Here is an 18,699-nt window from a genome sequence, read left to right as displayed (position 1 = left end):
GGGATGGTTCCATACCCAGCTCCCAAACGGAGATGTTCTTTCATCCCATGTGGTTTCAAATGCAAGTTGATCTGCTGGCCTGAGAGGAAAACAATTAAAAAGACTCTACAGGAGTTCCCACTGTGGCTCAGCAGCTTAAGGACTGCAAGCAGTGTCTGTGAGGATGTAGGTTCAAATCCTGGCCTCGCTCGGTGGGTTAAGGATCCAGTGTTGGCAAAAGCTGCCTCGTAGGTCACAGGTGAGGATTAGATCCAACCGTTGTTTCTGTGGCTGTGACCTAGGCCAGCAGCTGCAGCTCTGATTCAACACCTAGCCTGGGAACTTCGGTATGCTGCAGGTACTGCCCTAAAAAGGAAAAAAAAATTTTTCTAATTAAAAAATTACAAAAAAAAAGACCCTATGAAATGGACCTGTGGCTTTAGGAGATAATGATACCCTCAAGGAAGAAAAATCACATGAGGTGCATTCCTCATTGTGTAGTGTCTGTGAAAGTATTTGTTTCCCTAGACTGGACACTTTGCCCATCCGGTGGTCACCTCAATTAAATGTGCCTGCATTGCTCTTTGGGCAACTGGAGCTGTGTATAGGCAAACAGGAGTGGCAGCAGCATCCTCTGCAGACAGGTGCAGGTAGTCCCCTCCCCTACTCTACTTCTTCCTGCAACATTAAGGGACTCTGTATGGATTAAAAAAAGAAACCATTTGACCAAGAGCATGCAAGTAAACCAATTTTGTTCCACAGCCTTTCTGTGCGAACCTTCTCATGCAATATTTACCTAGTCTCTAAATAGTCTCTCTCCCGCTTCTACTGTCTAGTCAGCATTTCTGCAATTTAACTTCTCCCTGAACTAATCATGATTGCCAGCTATTGAACCAATGCACTATTTTTGGTGGCTTGTCTGTGGACATTTAGACAGGGTAGGCAATTTTATTGCATTATTTTTCCCCTTGAAAGTACTCCATCTTTTTCAGTTTCATGTTGTGTGCTCTTGGATGTCAAACTTCTTGAAGAATTTTTTCTAATTCTGAATGAATGTCAGTATAAGAAATCATGAGCCTCAAGTGCAAATGCATTTTATTTACTGCTAAACTTACTCAGGGATCTTGACAAGAATTGCTCAGAGCAACCTTGAGTTAATGTTCCAAAACAGTTAACAGTCCTATTGGTTGATGTGAGTCATTAAGTGGCTGACACAGGGCGAGAAGAAGGTTGAGGACAACTATATCTAAAATCGATATCTCCTAAAGCCTTTTTTCTTTTCTAAGGATGAAGTTTGCTGTTCATGTCTGCATACTTGTTTTCCGCCATATTGATTTCTCAGCTCTACAGGTTTGGGTGATGAGATACTTGGCCTTTGCCTTTTTCCAAAAGACTGATAATTTTTCCTCTTAGACCAAGCTGCCATATTCTCCTTCCAGGTCTTAACACTCTAGGATTTTTTTCCTCCCATTTATAACAACCAATGGTCAGCATAATTTTGAAAATTTCTCCAATGTTTGTAACCAGTGCCAGGGGGTGCATATTCAGGTCTGTTCCTTATCTGTAATTCTGAAATCTGGAAAGCTCTGAATGGATGCCAAGGCTTTTTATAGCCTATAATAATCTTACATGGTAAGACTGTTCATATCTGATGCTGTAGAAATATTAATATGGTTGCTTTAGGGTGCTGTCTCAGGTTCTACTAGGGATGTTACAGGACACATCATAGATAATTTCGTAAAATGTGAAAAAGTAAATTCCAAAATATACCTGATTTGGGGAGTTCCCTTGTGTTGCAGTGGGTTTAAGGATCCGGAAGATTTCTCACTGCAGTGGTTTGGGTTGCTGCTGTGGCTTGCATTCGATCCCTGGCCTGGAAATTTCTGCATGCTGTAGGCTCCACCGCCTCCCCCGCACACACAGAAAAAAATCAATTACACCAAACTCCAAGAATTAGGTTGGGGAATTGAAGACCTGAACTCATGCTTTTTCACTTACCTGTTCAGTTTCAGCCAAAGAACTGAATTAAGGGAAACGACAAAACCATGGATGCAACTCTCGTGGCACAGCAGTGGCAATGACCCGACTTGCTCTCTACTTCAACAGGGACGAGTCCCTCCCTCCCTCTTGACTGTCCCCATCTCAACACCGGGCTGCTCCGGCCAGGGTATTAAATGACGCTTAACCCAATTACCAACATATTGCTTTATTTCTTGGTGGTAGTAAATTAAGGCTTTCTAGAGTCATACAGCACGCAGTGATTCGAACATTAGAATTTAAAAAAAAAAATGAGCATTCAATTTAGCAGAGGCAGGAAGGAAACAATGTTTAAAAACAGATAAACTTCCTATTGAGGCTTTTTGCTTGGTCTCTCAAAATCTGCTGAGCTGTTTCCCCAGGAAGTTCTGTCATACACTCATATGACAAGGGGGAGCAGACTGGATGAAGAGAAGACTGGGAAAAAAGAAGAAACTGGGAAAGACAGTATATGCTGGGCCATGGTGTGCAAGTCAGCTTCGTCTCATGTTTGGAAGACAGTTTAGGTGCTGTGCTCAGGTGGTGGTAAAGAAGGTGTTTGGAACTGGATGCCTCTTTGGTTCCGGGAGCCATGTGAGATCTTTCCTCTCATTCTGAGAGTACTGAACTGGCTCCCTTGGCCAACCCCAGTATCAAGGGTCAAGGACAATCCTTTTTGACTCTCAAATTCTGAGACTTTAGTCAGGGTCATAAGTCACAGAGCAGGAAAATGCTATACCTTCAACTCTTTTTAAGGTTCTAAACCTTGTGACTCTCACTAGAGACAACCCCCAGCCAAACAAGTCCTTTCTCCCCATGACAAACAGCCTTGATGGCACCTCTAATTTGTGGATGGTGTTGCTTGGGGAGGAGGCCATATTTCATACCACGCCATCTCACTCTATCTCCTCCTTCCCAACTTTAAGACAAAGGCACACAGGGAGCCCACAGTGGGGGTGCAGCTGTCAAGTGGTGGGCAGGCTTGACTGCCATCCCATCCCACGTACTGTGCTTGGAGGTGCAAAAGTTCTGGGTTTCGATGGTGGATCCTCTGAGAAAGAAGTGGGTGAACTGTTTGAACTGCTGGAGGAGGCAGAGAATAATTTAAGAGAGGTCATGGGGTGTATTAACAACAGGCAATTCAATTTCAAGAAAACGAGCGATGGAATTTATCCTGGCATCCTGACTTCACATGCATGAGGCTAACACATGGATTTCTTTCCAAATAGGACCACTTAAAATGCACACTTGGCAATGACTTCAATGTTCTATTCCCAGCACCTGGTTGGTAGACCAGCGCCTGAGTCTTGTCCATGTGTTCCCTCTTCCATTCGTGTGGCATTTTTAAGGGGACAGTCTCTCAATAACCTGGAAATCTGCTCTGTATCTTTTTGATAGAGGACCCGCAGATTGTTGTAGGGGAAGGTACACAAGGTGGCAATTGGCACAATTAAACATTTAGGACTTAACCCTAACAGGCTTCATGTGATGAAATCTAAATGCACAGTAAATAGATAAGACAAGTAGAAATGTGACCTGAATCACAAAGAACAGAGGCATCTGCTCCTGCCAGCTGCAGGGCAGATGTGAACATGTATACCACATGTGCACTGAGAGGATTAGAAAAGCCCTGGAGGATGTGTGCTTTCTCGGGCCTCTCTTGTTAATTAAAAATGGTGAGGGTCTTCCCTCCTATTTGAAAGCGCTCAGATCAACTTGACTGGGGGGAATGTGGGTTTTGCTGGGATGAGGAATTCCATTGCCTCCATAAGATGGTGTGGAGTGGGGGTGATGCCCAGAATATTTGGGTACAAAAACCATCTATGGAGCGAGGCAGAAGAAGATGGCCAAGAGACTGGAGCACCAAAACAAACAGGATGGGAATGATGCTCAGAGAGGAGTGAAAGACACACAGGATGCTGGTGTTGGCACTTCTATTGAAAGCATCCACAGAAACAATCCCCTTGAAAGAGGTAGGTGCCTCCTGTGCTCTGTGCTAAGGAGCTTCTGTTTATTGACATCTCTGTTCCCTCAGTTCTAAAATAAGCATGAAGCTAACCCTTTGTTAGATCAGAGGATGGCCTCTGAGTCAGTGCTGGAGGCAGCCACCCAAAGAGGTTGAGTGCTTTGCCCAAGCACACCACAGCTGACAAGTGGTAGAGCTGGAGGGGAAGGATGCAGGCCTCTAACTCCATCATGCTGCTTGCCACAAGTGATTCTTTAAAAAGATTTAGAAGACATACCAGGTGTTGTGACATTTATTTAACAAGAATTTGGTCATGTGTGGGATGGAAGAGTGTGGTTTAGGCCAATCAAGCAGTTTAAAGAGAAGGAGATCTGGAGAGAATTATTATTCTGATGAGGTGCTGTTGCCCTTGGAGAGGGAGGGGTTGGTGGGTGGTTGGGATCAGGGTATAGGTCCCTGGGGATGTGGCCAGGAGGAAAGAGACAGAGAGAAAGAAAGGCGTTTTTAAAGACACTGCAATCAGCTTTCCCAGGTAGATCTTTTTGAGAAGAGAAACTGCCCATGAATGACTTAAGCAAAGGAAAAAAAAAAGCTCCTAGTAGAAATTTGTCCCCCCACCCTCCTTTCCTGGACCTCTGTTGCCTGTGAGAAATTAGGTATAAGAAAAGCCAGATTCCTAAGAACCTTCCTGGAAGAAAGAGCTGTTATGAGTGGGTGTCGGTGCTTACACATATGCTGCTTAAAAAAAAAAAAAAAAAAAAAAATTTTGTTTGGTTCATGTTTGTATGAAAACAGCGGCGGCGGGAAGCTGTCCCTTCAGAAGAAGGCAGGGTTGGTGTGCTCAATGACGCAGCGCTTGCAGTGGCGTTTCACAAAACGCAGGGCCTCCACGGACACCTCGCAGTCCTGGACGTTGAGCATCTGCAGGTCGAAGCAGTTGGCCGCCACGATCTGCAAGCCCTGGCCCGTGATGCTCTCGCAGGACTTGAGGCTGAGTCGCTTGAGATTGAAGCAGTTCAGGGCCAGGCACTCAAGGCCCGTGTCGGAGACCAAAGGGCACTTGCCGATGTCCAGGGACTTGAGTTTGGCGCAGTTCTTGGCGAGGTACTCCACGCCGTGGTCCGTGATGCCCTCGCAGCCCCGCGCGTTGAGGTAGCGCAGCTTGCTGCAGTACTTGGCCACGTAGCGGATGCCCACATCAGTGACTCGGCCACAGTGGGCGATGCTGAGGTACCGCAGGCGGGACTCCAGCTTGGCGATCTCTCGCAGGCCGAAGTCGCTGACGAAGCGGCAGTCGCTGACGCTGAGCTCCTTGATGGAGGTGCAGTAGATCATCAGGTAGCGGAGGCCCTCATCGGTCAGGCGGACGCAGCGGCGCAGGTACAGGTGGGTCAGCTGCGTGCAATGTGCCGCGATGGTGTGCAGGCCCTCGTCCTCCAGCACGAAGCAGTCTGTCATGTCCAGGTAGCGGATGGAGATCTGTTTGCCATGCAAGGGGGACAGTTTAATGGAGGCCTCCCGGGTCAAGCTGATGCAGGTCACTTTGGAGCAGCCTACGCAAAGAGACAGAACACAGGCTCAGAGCCATCTCCGACGCTGGGGCGGGGGTGGGGCAGGGGGCTCGCCTTTACCGATTCCTACCCCTCTCTGGATTCAGGACGCTGCCCTTTCCCTTTTCGGCCCCTACAGAGAAGGAACTCAAGAATACCCGTTCATTGCATCATTTAACTTTGGGTTTCAGAGACTTTGGGGCCTTAGAATTAGACAGTGGTTCCAATTCCACCCCTACTTGCCCGACATTGAGCAAATCAATCCTTCTCAGTACTTCCATTAAAATAAGGATGATCACCTTCCCTGCAAGGTGGCGCTAAAGAACAAATGAGACCATGTTGTAAATATCCTGCCCTGGCCCAGGAAAGTTCTGGAAGCTCAGTAGTAATGGTTAGTTCTTATCCTACAATGGTCTCTGGTCCAAAAAAAGGGACCACAATCTGAGTTTGGCAGAAAGAGCACTGGCTTGGGAGTCACAAATCAGTTCAGATCTACTTTCTATGGCCTCAGAGAGGAGGCTTAACTTTTCTTTCTTTTTTGCTATTTCTTGGGCCGCTCCCGCGGCATATGGAGGTTCCCAGGCTAGGAGTCTAATCGGAGCTGTAGCCACCGGCCTACGCCAGAGCCACAGCAAGGCAGGATTCCAGCCGCGTCTGCAACCTACACCACAGCTCAGGCAACGCCGGATCGTTAACCCACTGAGCAAGGGCAGGGACCGAACCCGCAACCTCATGGTTCCTAGTCGGATTCGTTAACCACTGCACCACGACGGGAACTCCGAGAAGGCTTAACTTTTCTGTCTCAAGACTGCTCTGAAATGGGAATGAGTAGCTGGCATACCTGCACTAAGGGGGTATGATGAGGATGCAACCAGATCATGGGTGCAGATGTGTTCTGAAAACTACGGGAACTATATGTAGTTAGTTGTCTAACAAGGTGGCCGTCTTGTTAAGGATTCAGTTCAATCTTTCTGGCCAAGGAAGAACAAATGTGTTTTCCAGATTATTCCTCTGGCCCCTCAGCCAGTCTCCCTGCCCTGCCCTTAGCCCCTACCCTCTCTTTTCCTCACAGCTGCCGGACAGAGTCTAGAAAACAGAACTCAAATCATGCGCAAAACCTTCAGGTGGCACCCATCTCACTCCGAGTGTTAAATCTCACATCGAAGGGGGCCTCCAAGGACCTGCACCCCTGTGACCTCTGACCTTATCTCTTCCCCTCCTCTAACCCCACTGAGCTCCTTGCCGGTTCCCAGACAGCTGCAGCGCCCTCTGCCTCCGCGTCTGTGCACCATACAGGGCTTCCCTGGAGAGCACGGTGGGCCACCCCCACTTCCTTGGGTCTCAGAACAAATGTCCTTATATTGCAGAATTCTTCCTTAGTCACCCTCTATGAACTAGTACCCCCTGCCTCACTCCCACTTTGTTGGCACTTTATCACTCTGTGGCATTCTATATTGATTGACTGATGTATGTATTTTGTGTCCTCACGTTGGAATGTAAGCGCCTGAGAAACGGCCTCTGCACTATTCACTGCTGTATCCCTTACACTTGGTTCCTAGCTGGAGCTCACTAAGTACCTGTTCAATGAATGAGTGAATGAATAAACAATTTATAGAGGGCTAGAATCTTTTATAGAAAGACACAATGGGATAATCCAACTTGCAATATTTAAATGTCAAAATTGAAATGACTTTGGCTATCACTGAGGTAAATCCACATTGAAAAATTGATTGTCTAGTTTATAGTTAATTATAATGCCTTTTATTTATGTGGAATTATGAAATTTACAAAGTGCTTTTATAAACTTTTTTTCACTTGATTCTTTTTTTTTGGCTGAGCCTGGCATGTGGAAGTCCAGGGTTCAAACTGTGCCACAGCAGTGACAATGCCTGGACCGTTAACCACTAGGCCGTCAGGGAACTCCCTCACTTGATTTTTAAAACAATCCATTTTACAGATAAGGAAGTGAATGCTCAGGAAGATATTTTTAGATGTCTCTCCAAAACCTTGTTTCTGTCTTCCCTTTCCCTAAGAATATGTGTATATAAATTTTATATGTATACATTTACCTTATATGTTACATGATTCTTACATTTTACAGGACACATGAAACACTCATTACATTGCATATTTCAGTTCACTGTATATTACTATTTAAAATATATACAGAATATTTTAGTATGTGATATAAATAATTAGTGTGCAGAACCAATACACATTATATAAAAGCATATGTATATATATCTCTTATCCCACTGCGCACTGTCTATATACTTTTCATTTTCTCTGTGCTCTTCCTGGGTCCCTCTGGCAGTTCTAAAGCCAGGTGCCTCACCTCTGGCAGCTCTGAGCCTTGGCCTATCACGTCATCTCCAAGGCATCTATGCAACCACAGGATAGTGCTAATGGGGATTTTCCTCCTTCTCCTGGCAGGCTGCCCAGGAAACCCTTACAATATTCAGGTCCTGGGAATAATGAAGTTCACAAGCCACGTGCTACAAAGTCAGAGAATGCCAGGAAGGAGCACAACATACATTCCAACCCTGAAGAACAAAGATGTGACTTGTCAGAGGCTGCCCTGACAAGGGCTCCCAATGGGCTCCGTGGGCTCCAATGAGCTCCGTGGTTTTGCATAAGGCAGTTGGTACCCTCATCTGTAACTCTGAGATCTTCCTTTGTTTTGGCTTTTTCTCTACAATGACTGAAATCCTGCTTATGCTGTATTTATGTTCACAGTAATTCTTGCCCATCTGTGATGCCTGTGAAGACACTATTTTTTTCAAGAGCATATGACAAGCTTTGTTCCTAAAACTCCTAGTTCCGGTTTCTTATTTTTCAAAAAAAAAAATTTAGTAAAATCTGCTATACTCCAGGAAGGATATTGTATTTGGCCCAGGGAAATATATACCTACTTTTTGAAACTGAGCCTCAAATTTAATGAAATACTAGTTTAGCTCAATTTTGGCTAAGACACCATTTTGATATGCTTGTATCATTTTAGATCAGTAATTCAAAATTTCAGCTTTAGGAGTTCCCGTTGTGGCTCAGCGGAAACAAATCTGACTAGCATTCATGAGGATGCCAGCTTGATCCCTGGCCTCACTCAGTGGCTTAAGGATCCGGCATGCCCTGAGCTGTGGTGTAGGTTGCAGACGTGCCTCAGATCCTGCATTGCCATGGCTGTGGCGTAGGCCAGTGGCTACAGCTGCAGTTTGACCCCTAGCCTGGGAACCTCCATATGCTGTGGATGAGGCTCTAAAAAGATAATAAATAAATAAACAAACAAACAAACAAATAAATAAATTAAAACTTCAGCTTAGCTTTAATTCTTACAGATCTGCTAAGTTTAGGTTGAAAAGAAAATAAACTGGTTCATGGTTCAATAGGTAAATCTGTGGCTGGTGGATGCAGTGATACATTACAGACATGGAGAGAGCCTTAGAAATCATCCAATTTAACCTTTATTATTATTATTTTTAAATGAGGCATCCCAGATTCAGTGAAATTATACAATTTATAAAGTCAGACTAGGGAAAGTTTCCTGATTCAAGGCTTCTAATATAGCAAGGATGTTAACAAATGACTAGTGTAACATGTGACTGATGAAGTGCACGAGAGGTTTGCAGTAGAGATGTCTTCATGAAGTGAATATTCAGACAATGGGGAATCATAAGTCTTAAAAGCGGATATCTATATGGGGATTCTTGGAAGAGAGAAACAATCTGAACACACAAATAGGGAGCCCAGGTAGTACAAGGTAATTTTAGCATGAGTAAATTCCAGAGAGGGGAAAGCATGGAGGCAGAGCGGGAGTGAGGAGTGGTCACGGAGTAGAGGATAGGGTTTAATGGCAACTAAAATGGGAGTGGTCCATTGGAATCAGATCTTGGGGCCGTGCCTTAACATTCAGGTTAAGGAGTATGGATATTACACAACAGGGAGTGACCAGCCTGGGCTGAACAAATCTGTGAGGTTTAGACTCCAGTTGAACTGCATCACTGGTTTTCCAGGGTCTCCAGCTAGCAGATGGCAAACTGTAGGACTTCTTAGATGCCGTGATTCTGTGAGCCCATACTCTTAATAAAACTCTCTACATATAAACGGTTGGTTCTATTTCTCTGCAGAACCCTGACTAAACATTACAAGAGGTGATATGTGAGAATGAAAAAACATTAGAGTTAGTTATAGTAACTTTCAATGATTTGAAAAGATGACTTTCAAGATGGGCTTGCTAGAGATGGGAGGGGCAGTCTCATGGCCCTCTGGGGGAATTACAGTTTATTGCCTTTGAGAAGGTGGCCCTGCCAGAGGCCAGCTGTGACAACCAAAGGGAACAAAGGCGTAGGTGAAATCACAACAATTTCTAGAGTCCCTCAGAAGTGGAGGGACCGTTTGGAGGTGGTGATACAAATCCATCCTTATGGCTTGTTGGTCCTTTCAAGTTTATCTGCCCAAAAATACCCATCACCACCCCTGCCGATATATGGAATTCTGTGCTTTGGTGAGTTAAGAGAATCCCTTGGGTACGTGTCTTTATATACATGGATCACAAGAGGTCATGGGGATGCATGCAGGGAAGAGACACAAATACATTAGGTCCTGCAGTCAGTAAGATTAAGAGAAAGGAAGGGCACCAAGCTTATATAATGGTCAGCAAAAGGGCCAAGCAGCATCCGCTCACTCCAGTTAGAAGCCCTTAAGTTTCCATTCCCACATTGCCAAAGTAATTTCTGCATTTCAAAAGGGCAACAAAGAGGGAACACTGTGACTTTCAGCCTGTACGGAGGGGGCACGGAGAGCCCCTCTAACAAAGATGGGGCTTCCAAAATGAGTCATTTTCTAATCTGAGAAAAGAAAATGAGGTGTTTATAAAACAGGCACACAATGTTCAGAATCTTAGAATGCTAAAGAATCCAATCCCTTAGCCTCCTCCCACAGCACCCCCCCCCTTTTTAAAAATGAAGAGGAAACACATCTAGAGAAAGCTGCAAATTGTCCCAAATCACAGAGTTTGGAAACTAGTTTCTACCACATCACAATGCTTTCTCTTTCCAGAATTCCTTGGGGGAAAAAATGTAAGAAAACCTCTTTGTTTCCTGCTTCTTTATGCCAACAGCTGCTCATGACTAACTGAACATACGGATACTATGGTTTTGTCCTGAAGCCAGCTGAAGGAGGGGAGCAAAGAGTTGCTTTCCAGCAAGGGAAAGAATCTGCGAAAAATAATTGACTGTCATCTGAAATATTTTCAGATGTCGGTTTTCAAAAGCGAGAGTGAGCACAGAGCGCCGACTTTTACCTCAGATTTTCTTGAAGGCTATCATTCCCCTCAGATGCTTGTAAATCCCGAATTCTGTTTATTAGCTTGTCACAGAGGTTTTTACTTCTGGACCCCTCCCCCGCAATCCCTGAGGTGGTGGCTCACTCTCTTTATTTCTTTAACTCCCTGAGGCATCTCGCACTTTTCAGCCTCTCGAATGTTTGAATGTTCGTCTTTTAACTGGGCAGCAGATGAGATAAAGAAAGGCTGTTAGTCCGGCTGGATCCGTGTCTGGCGCCTAAGTGCGAGTCTGGGTTTTAATTCTTCCTGCCTGAGAGGAGATTTCAAGCAAAGCAGCCATACTGGGATTTCCCTAATTTTTAGAAAGAACTAAAGGTTCCACTTGGAGGGCCCTACCTCTTCCCTCTGTAATCCAGAATTCTGTTTGAGAAAAGATGCAAAATCAACCCACAGGTGAGGCGAGTAGGGGTGAAATATGAGGAGACTCTTGGCCATGATGGATTTTTCCCTAATGTCTACAAGATGGCCAGCAGTCCTAGGCATGGCCCACAGCACAGACTCAGCCAGACCCAGCTCTCAGGCTCCATGGAACAATAACGAGGGGAGGTCAGGGCAGTTTCTAAACTCTTTTTTTTTTTTTTGGTCTCTTTAGGGCCTCACCCAAGCCTTATGGAAGTTCCCAGGCTAGGGATTGAATCAGAGCTGCAGCTGCCAGCCACAGCCACAGCCACAGCAATGCAGGATCCAAGCCATGTCTGTGACCCACACCATAGCCTATGGCAACACTGGATCCTTAACCCACTGAGCGAAGCCAGGGATTGAACCTGTGTCCTCATGGATATTGGTTGGGTTCAGGTTCACTGCCGCTGAGCCACAACTCGAACCCCAAAACTACTTTTATTTGAGTTAGATCGTTGGCTCCTGTTTATTTACCAGTAGCTATTTCGTTCATTATCTATGGTTGCTTTGAAATTACTTTGAGAATTATGGGGAGAAGACTTAACAGTCACACTAACTTGACCTGGCGAACAAAAAGCCACCTCTCAATCCTCTAAGAAGTTGACATCATCTGATGAAATGGATACCTCTGGCCTGCAAGGTCGTGATTCCAGAAAGTTTTCAGGAAGAAGAGCCAGCCTCCTTACCGTCATTCCCAATGGCTATCACAAAGGGAACCCTTTCCAGGTGACAACGTCCTCTACTGCACTGGGAAGGGCGACGCAGTGGCAGGTCACTGGCCACGTACCTGACACGTCCAGGTGCTCCAGGTTGGGACAGAGCGACACCACGTCGAAGACCGCCTCGTTGGAGATATTGTAACAGCCCGAGACTTCCAGCCGCCTCAGCTCCGGGCAGCACTGGGCGATGGTGTAAAGACCTCGGTCCGTGAGCCGCCTGCAGCCACTGACGCTTACGGTTTCCAGCATGAGACAGACGTTGGGTGTGTCCTGACAGAGTCTGCGGGTCAGCACCTTGAGGGCGCGGTCCACGTTGATGGTCTCGCCCGTCAGGCGGATAGTCCTCCAGAGGCGCGGGTCCCAGGCCAGGTTGTACCAGCGGCGGCACACGCGGGCGCAGCGGCACAGCTGGTTGGTGGGCAGGAAGGAGAAGACCTGCACCATGGCGTGGTCCGGGAGCCGCTCGATGCTGGCCTGTTCCTTCTGCGGCCGGGAGGCCAGCCGGATGAGCGGGTGCGTGAGGCGGGTCGGAGGCGGGGAATGGACCATAGCCACCGTCTCCCCGGTGATGGAGGACGAGGAGGTGGATGAGCCCCTTCCATTCTGAAACCCCGGCAGGTTCGGTGGACATATCAGGGCTGGGCTGGGCGTGCTCAGTGTGCGCATGCTCAGGTCGGAGTCTGGCAAAGGACAGAGAGCAAAGGGTTAAGTAAGGATGGCCTGAGCCGAGCCCCGGGAAGGAGGCAAGAGAGGTGACACTCCTTCCCAAGCAGACCCCTCCTCAATCCATCACCGGAAGTGGAACACATGCACGTTTCACCCATTCCAGAGAAAGGGCTAATCCTCCAATATCTACACCAGTGGGCCAGATAAGAGGCACTGCTGCAGTGCCATATGGATCTTGTCTCTGTTGCAATTACTCAACCCTGCAGTTTTAGGGCAAAAGCTGCCAAAAACAATACGTAAAGGAGCGGTGATGGCTATAAAACTTGTTCTGTAAAAGCAGATCAGCTGTTTTGGCCTGAAAGCTATAGCTGACCTCTGATCTCCACAAAGGGTAATTATAATGGGTACAACTTCAAAGTTTCCTTATTTCTATACTGGGAAGAAAGCTTATATATTACAAACACAAACTGATTTACTTTCCTAATTATACTTTTGTTACGCAGATGATTCTGCTTTATTTACAAAAGAGAGCAATGTGTTTCACAAGAGAAACAGGTCAGTGGGTTCAGAGAACACTGGCTGTCTTTTCTCTCGCCTGCCCCCTAGTGTCCAGTCTCCTATCTTTGAATAACTGGTTCCTCAAACTCTCTGGTCTGGATTCTTGCCAAGCCACTCCGCTTCTTTCCTTTGTTAGACTAGGCACTTCGGATGGTATTCCCATGACTGGAGTGTCTGTGGTAATACTTATTTTCCTTTTTTATTAATAATTCCTCCCTTTGCATTTGAATAATTTGACTGTACTTTGGAACCAGAAACCAGAAAGATCACTTCATGAGGATACAAGTGATTTTTAAGTTAATGAGGAATTGAGAGTTCTCTACAATGCCATTTTAAGTCTGCTCATTTCATATATGCCCCCAACCTTGATATATATATGTGTGTGTGTATGTGTATATATATATTGTATATATGAAGGAATTTATTCTATGTATAAATATATTGATTTTGCATATTTAGATGGGTAGATTTATTTAGGAAGACATTCTTTTTCTAAATATATATATTTCACACACACACATTCCTTTATTTGTGAAGTAAGTAGTTGGGCTAGGTAATTTTAAAGTCATTTCCAGCTCTAATTATAGCTCTAAAGATGCAAGCAAAAATTCCACCCTTGTGTGCTTTTTCACATTTTGTACCTTGGGAATTTTCAAACACTCGTTTTTTCAAAGACCTCCAGCAATAATATACAACACAAGAACTTCTAGCACAGGACATCTCTGCTATCTATTTGTAGTTTTCTTATTGATAACCTTTTTCTCCTTCTATGTTTTCTTTTGAATTTACTTCTCTGCCACCTCACACTGAAAATATCCTACTCATGTCCGCAACTTTGCTCCTGAAGCATCCTTGAACTATTGTCTGTCTTCCTGCCACCTCCATACACATGCAGCTTGTCTGCTGCTTCTTGAAAAGCAGACACCTTTTGTGACTGGGCACAAATGCCACTTCCTCTAATAATACTTTCTCAGTGTCTCTGAGATATAATTAGTCCCTTCCTTTTTGAAATGCCCAATCTTTGTTATAGGTATGTGTGAATTTATCTTTCCCTAATGTTCTAGATTATATTATTTTTCTCACTTTTGCATCTCTCCCTATATCCCCATATCCTTTGTCATGTGTCTTTGCAGTCTTCCTAGGCAGAGTTTATTTTGGGGGGCCAGCGATGTTGGCTTCGGCCATGTGACTTGCTTTGGCCAGTGAATGGTAGGTGATATGATTTTTCCAAAGCTATTTGTGTGGTGGGGCTTGCCTCACCATGAGGAGAACATGCTCGGCTGGTCCAGTGATCGTAGGAGGTGAGAAGCCCATTATCACATCAGCTGAGCAGACAGAACTAACCCCAACCTGTAGCCTAGAGCCGAGCTTACCCAAACCCAGCTGAGTCAACCGGTGCCCAGGTGAAGCACAGATGTGTGAGCCAGAACACTGACTTTTGGGTGATTTGTACCACAGCATTACTGTGACAACAGATGATGGACACCCCTCCTATTATACTCAAAATTCCTGTGAGACAAGGATCAAATCCGTTTCTTATTTGTGTCCTGGAAGCACCTGACATGACTTATGGTGCATAGTACGTGCACATAAATGTCTTAAATTGAAAGGAAATATTTATATGTTTAAAAAAGGCTAATTTCTAGCTTGCCATGTACTTCTGTACCAGGTGGTACACATACTGCATTTTAATTCATTCATAAGAAAAGAAATATGTACTTCTCTCTGTTGTAATCAACTAAAATAAATAGTAAAAATCTTTAAGAAAACCCTTAAGTCTATACCACTTAGGGATTTCAAAACTGCTACCCAAGCTACCATGGTACATTACATGAACTCCAACAGCTGCCTATGAAGTGAGGGTTTTTCTTAGGCAGGTGAACAGCTTATTTTGGACCAGAAAGGAAGGGTGAGCTAGGCTTTCAGCTCTGACACTTTAGCAGCTGTGAGGGCTCTGACTCTCACTTGATGCCTACATTCTGTTCATTCTGAAAGAGAAGGCACTTAACAATGTTCTGAGGACATCTGCACAGCTTGATTGAGGTCGCTGACAAATGAATTATACTTCCAGTGTGGGTGGAGGTGGATTCCTAAAACCTTTAAAACCTGCATCTATAACTGGTGTAGTTTTTATCACTCTTTCTTACTCCCAGCACTGGATAATAGTAATGCATTCAGATTGTCCGGCACACTGCTGTGCATTTAGTAATGCTTTTCATTTTTTCTTTCTTTTCTTGGCCAGTAATCATGCCCTAGCATTACTGAAATTCACACTTAGAAAGAGATGGCAGTCTGGCACCTCTGGGGGTGGGGAACTTTCAGCCCTGGGAGGATGCAGGCGCACAGTAAAGACTCTCCTATCTAGCACTGAGAAGTGGGATTTTTAGCAGTAATTCATGATTCCTTTGCACTGCTCGTGAGATGGGGAGAGAGCAGGGGAGTCTGGGAGATTTCGGCCAGGAAAGCTGGATGCCTCTTTTGCCAGACCATACACAAAGATTCTCTGAGTTTTTCCTACTTATTCTGCAGCAGATCAAGAATCCTCAGAGAATTTCTGAAAGGATACTATTTATCATAATAGAATAAACAGCACCTGATAATTGCACAAATAATGGAGCAGGACGAGTAACACTATGGCCTGTTTCTATCCTTTTCCAATTCACATGTTGAAATGTTAACCCTCAAAGCGATGGTATTAGGGGGTGGGGCAGTGATTAGGACAGGAAAGTAGAACCTTCATGAATGGGATTTGTGCCTTTATAAGAGGGACCCCAGAGAGCTAGCTTTCACTTCTGCCAGGTAAGGTGATAGTGAGAAGGCAGACACCTATGAGGAAGTGGACTCCTGCCAGACATTGAATCTACCAGCTCCTTGATCTTGGTCTTCTAGCCTCCAGAACTGTGAGAAATACAGTTTTGTTGTTTATAAGTCATCCAGTCTGTGGTATTTTTCTATAGCAGCCTGAACAGAGGGACAGAGACAAGTCACAACTAGAGATACATATTTGGATGTTGTCATAAAGGATCTTTTCTTAATATTTTATATAAAGAAATATATATCTGTATATATTTGGAGAAATATATAGCTTTTCATCAAACACATGCACAGGTTACACATATAAACACATATTTTTAATTTGGAAGTAAATATTCTTCTGGATAAAATATGCATGGCTTGCTGCAGTCTGTCTCTGTCTTACCCTTTTGATACTTAGAGACTTTTACTGTCCCAAGGTATGCTTCATAAGAACCAGAAGTAGTTTCTCTACAGAGACCTAACAAGAGTGCCAGAGTATAAATGTCCATGTGTCAGGAAAATAGAGTATGGCATCCAATTCAAAACAAGGAACACTTCCACCTACCAAGTCCAATATTCCATTTGCACAAGGCACTGCAGAAAGAGTCAGTCCTCTTTGTACATACTTTTTCCTCCTATGTTCTTTGCACAGGACTGGCAGCTAAATGACCTTGGCAATAGCTGCTAATTTTTCTGATAGAGTTTAGAAATGACGACCTGGTACCCTGAAACCAGAACACACACTCAGAGAGGAAAAGATCAAAGACAAGTACTAAAGATGGTAGAGTTGGAAGAAACTCAAGACCTTCCTCCTGGCCATAGGACATTGCAGTACAAACCAAAACAGAAAGAAAGCTGACTTCATTTGAAGCTAGAATTGGAAATTTAGAATATTTTGTAGGAATGAACACATTTTCTTCTGTGAATACCTATTCCAAATGAACTTCCACCTATCCGATGCCTTGAGGGCAAAATGAATCCCCATTGGGCAACAGCATAGTATAACAATACCTCTGAGAGGATGTGACATCCTTGCTACTTATAATACATTGTATACTTTTGATACATTTACATAAACATTAACCATTATACTACACCTTCCTTTACCATCTCCCTAGGCAAATGGTGAGATGCGTGGATAGTATAGGGAAGAACTCTACCCTGCCAGGCTTTATTTTGAGCAGGGAAAAGAGCACTTGCAAAAGTGCCAAGTGACACAAATGCAACTTTCTACAGAAAAGAAACGCATGGACTTGGAGAGCAGACTTGCGGTTGTCGAGGGGGAGGAGGAGGAGTGGGATGGAATGGGAGGCTAGGGTTAATAGATGTAAACTATGACATTTGGAATGAAAGAGCAATGAGATCCTGCTGTACAGCACAGGGAACTATATCTAGTCACTTGCGAAGGAACATAATGGAGGATAATGTGAGAAAAAGAATGTATGTGTGTGTGTGTGTGTGTGTGTGTGTGTGTGTGTGTGAGACTGGGTCACGTTGCTGTACAGTAGAAAACTGACAGAACACTGTAAATCAACTATGATGGAAAAAATAAAATCACAAAAAAAGAGTGCCAAATGAAATATACATTTCCAAAAGCTTCTATCAAGAATCAAATCCACTGATGCCCGCATCCAGTGTCCTTAAAGTCTGAGAAAGTCCTTTTGATGACTGGAAATGGGAATTGCGATGAAATGGCAGAGCAGCTTTTTTAAAAGTCCTCCTTCCCTGCTGCTTCTATGGTATTTACATAAGGCACACACGGCCCTCTTGGCCAGAAACACTGCAAAACAATATATGCAAAAGCCAGGGAAAAGAGCACTTGCAAAAGTGGATCATTTATTTGAAGATCATTGTTTGAAGATAAAATGTCCCCTGAAATATCAGAGCAAGGAAGGCCCCAAACTCTTAGGAGACAAATACATTTTCCGAACACAATTTTCAGCATGTAAAAGGTCAATGGCTCTTTTAATTTACCAAGACTGCTGTTTATTCTGCAGACATTCTTTCAGCCAAATTTTTTCAACAGTAAGTACATGAATTGATACTGGAATCAGTTAAAGGAAGACTCAATGAGTTAATTTGATGAATGGGGGAATGAAAGGATGGACAGACAGACAAGCTACACAAGGAAAAAGTATAATGTCTACAAAAAGGACACACGTGGTAAATTTCAAATATAAATATGGAAATGGATATGACATGTAAGAATCTAAGAAAGATAAGGATGAACACATGTAAATGTCATGAAAACAGAATAGGAGAATTTAGGCAGAAATGAGCACATTTTGCCGTAGGACATGTATTTTGTGGTCTGAGTCTCCTAATGATATCAGAATGCTAAATATAGCCCCCAAATTGAAATATAATACAAAAACACAAACCACTGATATCTGCTGGAAAATATGCAGACTAAACTGCAAGGAACACATAGGGGTAGACATTGGGTATTAAATTCAGTAGGTGGGGTTGCTGCAGATTCTTGGATTACAGATTTAGAGGCAGAAAAGAAAGTGAAGAGCTATTCATCCTTTGGATCATTTAACACACATTGCTCTGTTGCCTGAGTGCCCACTTGGGTCTGGAAGGGAGGAATTTTTGCATTTGAGTAGATTATAAAGCAAATGTTCCTAACCCACCTCCCTTCTGCACCAGAGCCCCTTTCAAGCACCTCCACAGCAATGACTCTGCCCTTTCAAATTGCTTGTAGTC

At 44.3% G+C, this 18,699-nt stretch overlaps 1 protein-coding gene across 1 annotated transcript in view; it reads right to left on the bottom strand.

Moving 5' to 3' along the window:
• Positions 2,170 to 18,699, bottom strand: part of FBXL7 (F-box and leucine rich repeat protein 7) — a 409,742-nt gene continuing 393,212 nt past the window's right edge. The window contains exons 3-4 of the mRNA XM_003133850.6: positions 12,039 to 12,650; positions 2,170 to 5,514 (exon numbers count right to left, since the gene is read on the bottom strand). Of these exons, the coding sequence (XP_003133898.4) occupies positions 4,778 to 5,514; positions 12,039 to 12,650 (1,349 nt within the window). The 3' untranslated portion in view covers positions 2,170 to 4,777. The remainder of the gene's footprint in view (positions 5,515 to 12,038; positions 12,651 to 18,699) is intronic.

This window comes from Sus scrofa, chromosome 16 (assembly GCF_000003025.6).
Source record: "Sus scrofa isolate TJ Tabasco breed Duroc chromosome 16, Sscrofa11.1, whole genome shotgun sequence".
In the NCBI taxonomy this organism is placed as follows: domain Eukaryota; kingdom Metazoa; phylum Chordata; class Mammalia; order Artiodactyla; family Suidae; genus Sus; species Sus scrofa.
This window is presented reverse-complemented; position numbering and strand designations above follow the sequence as displayed.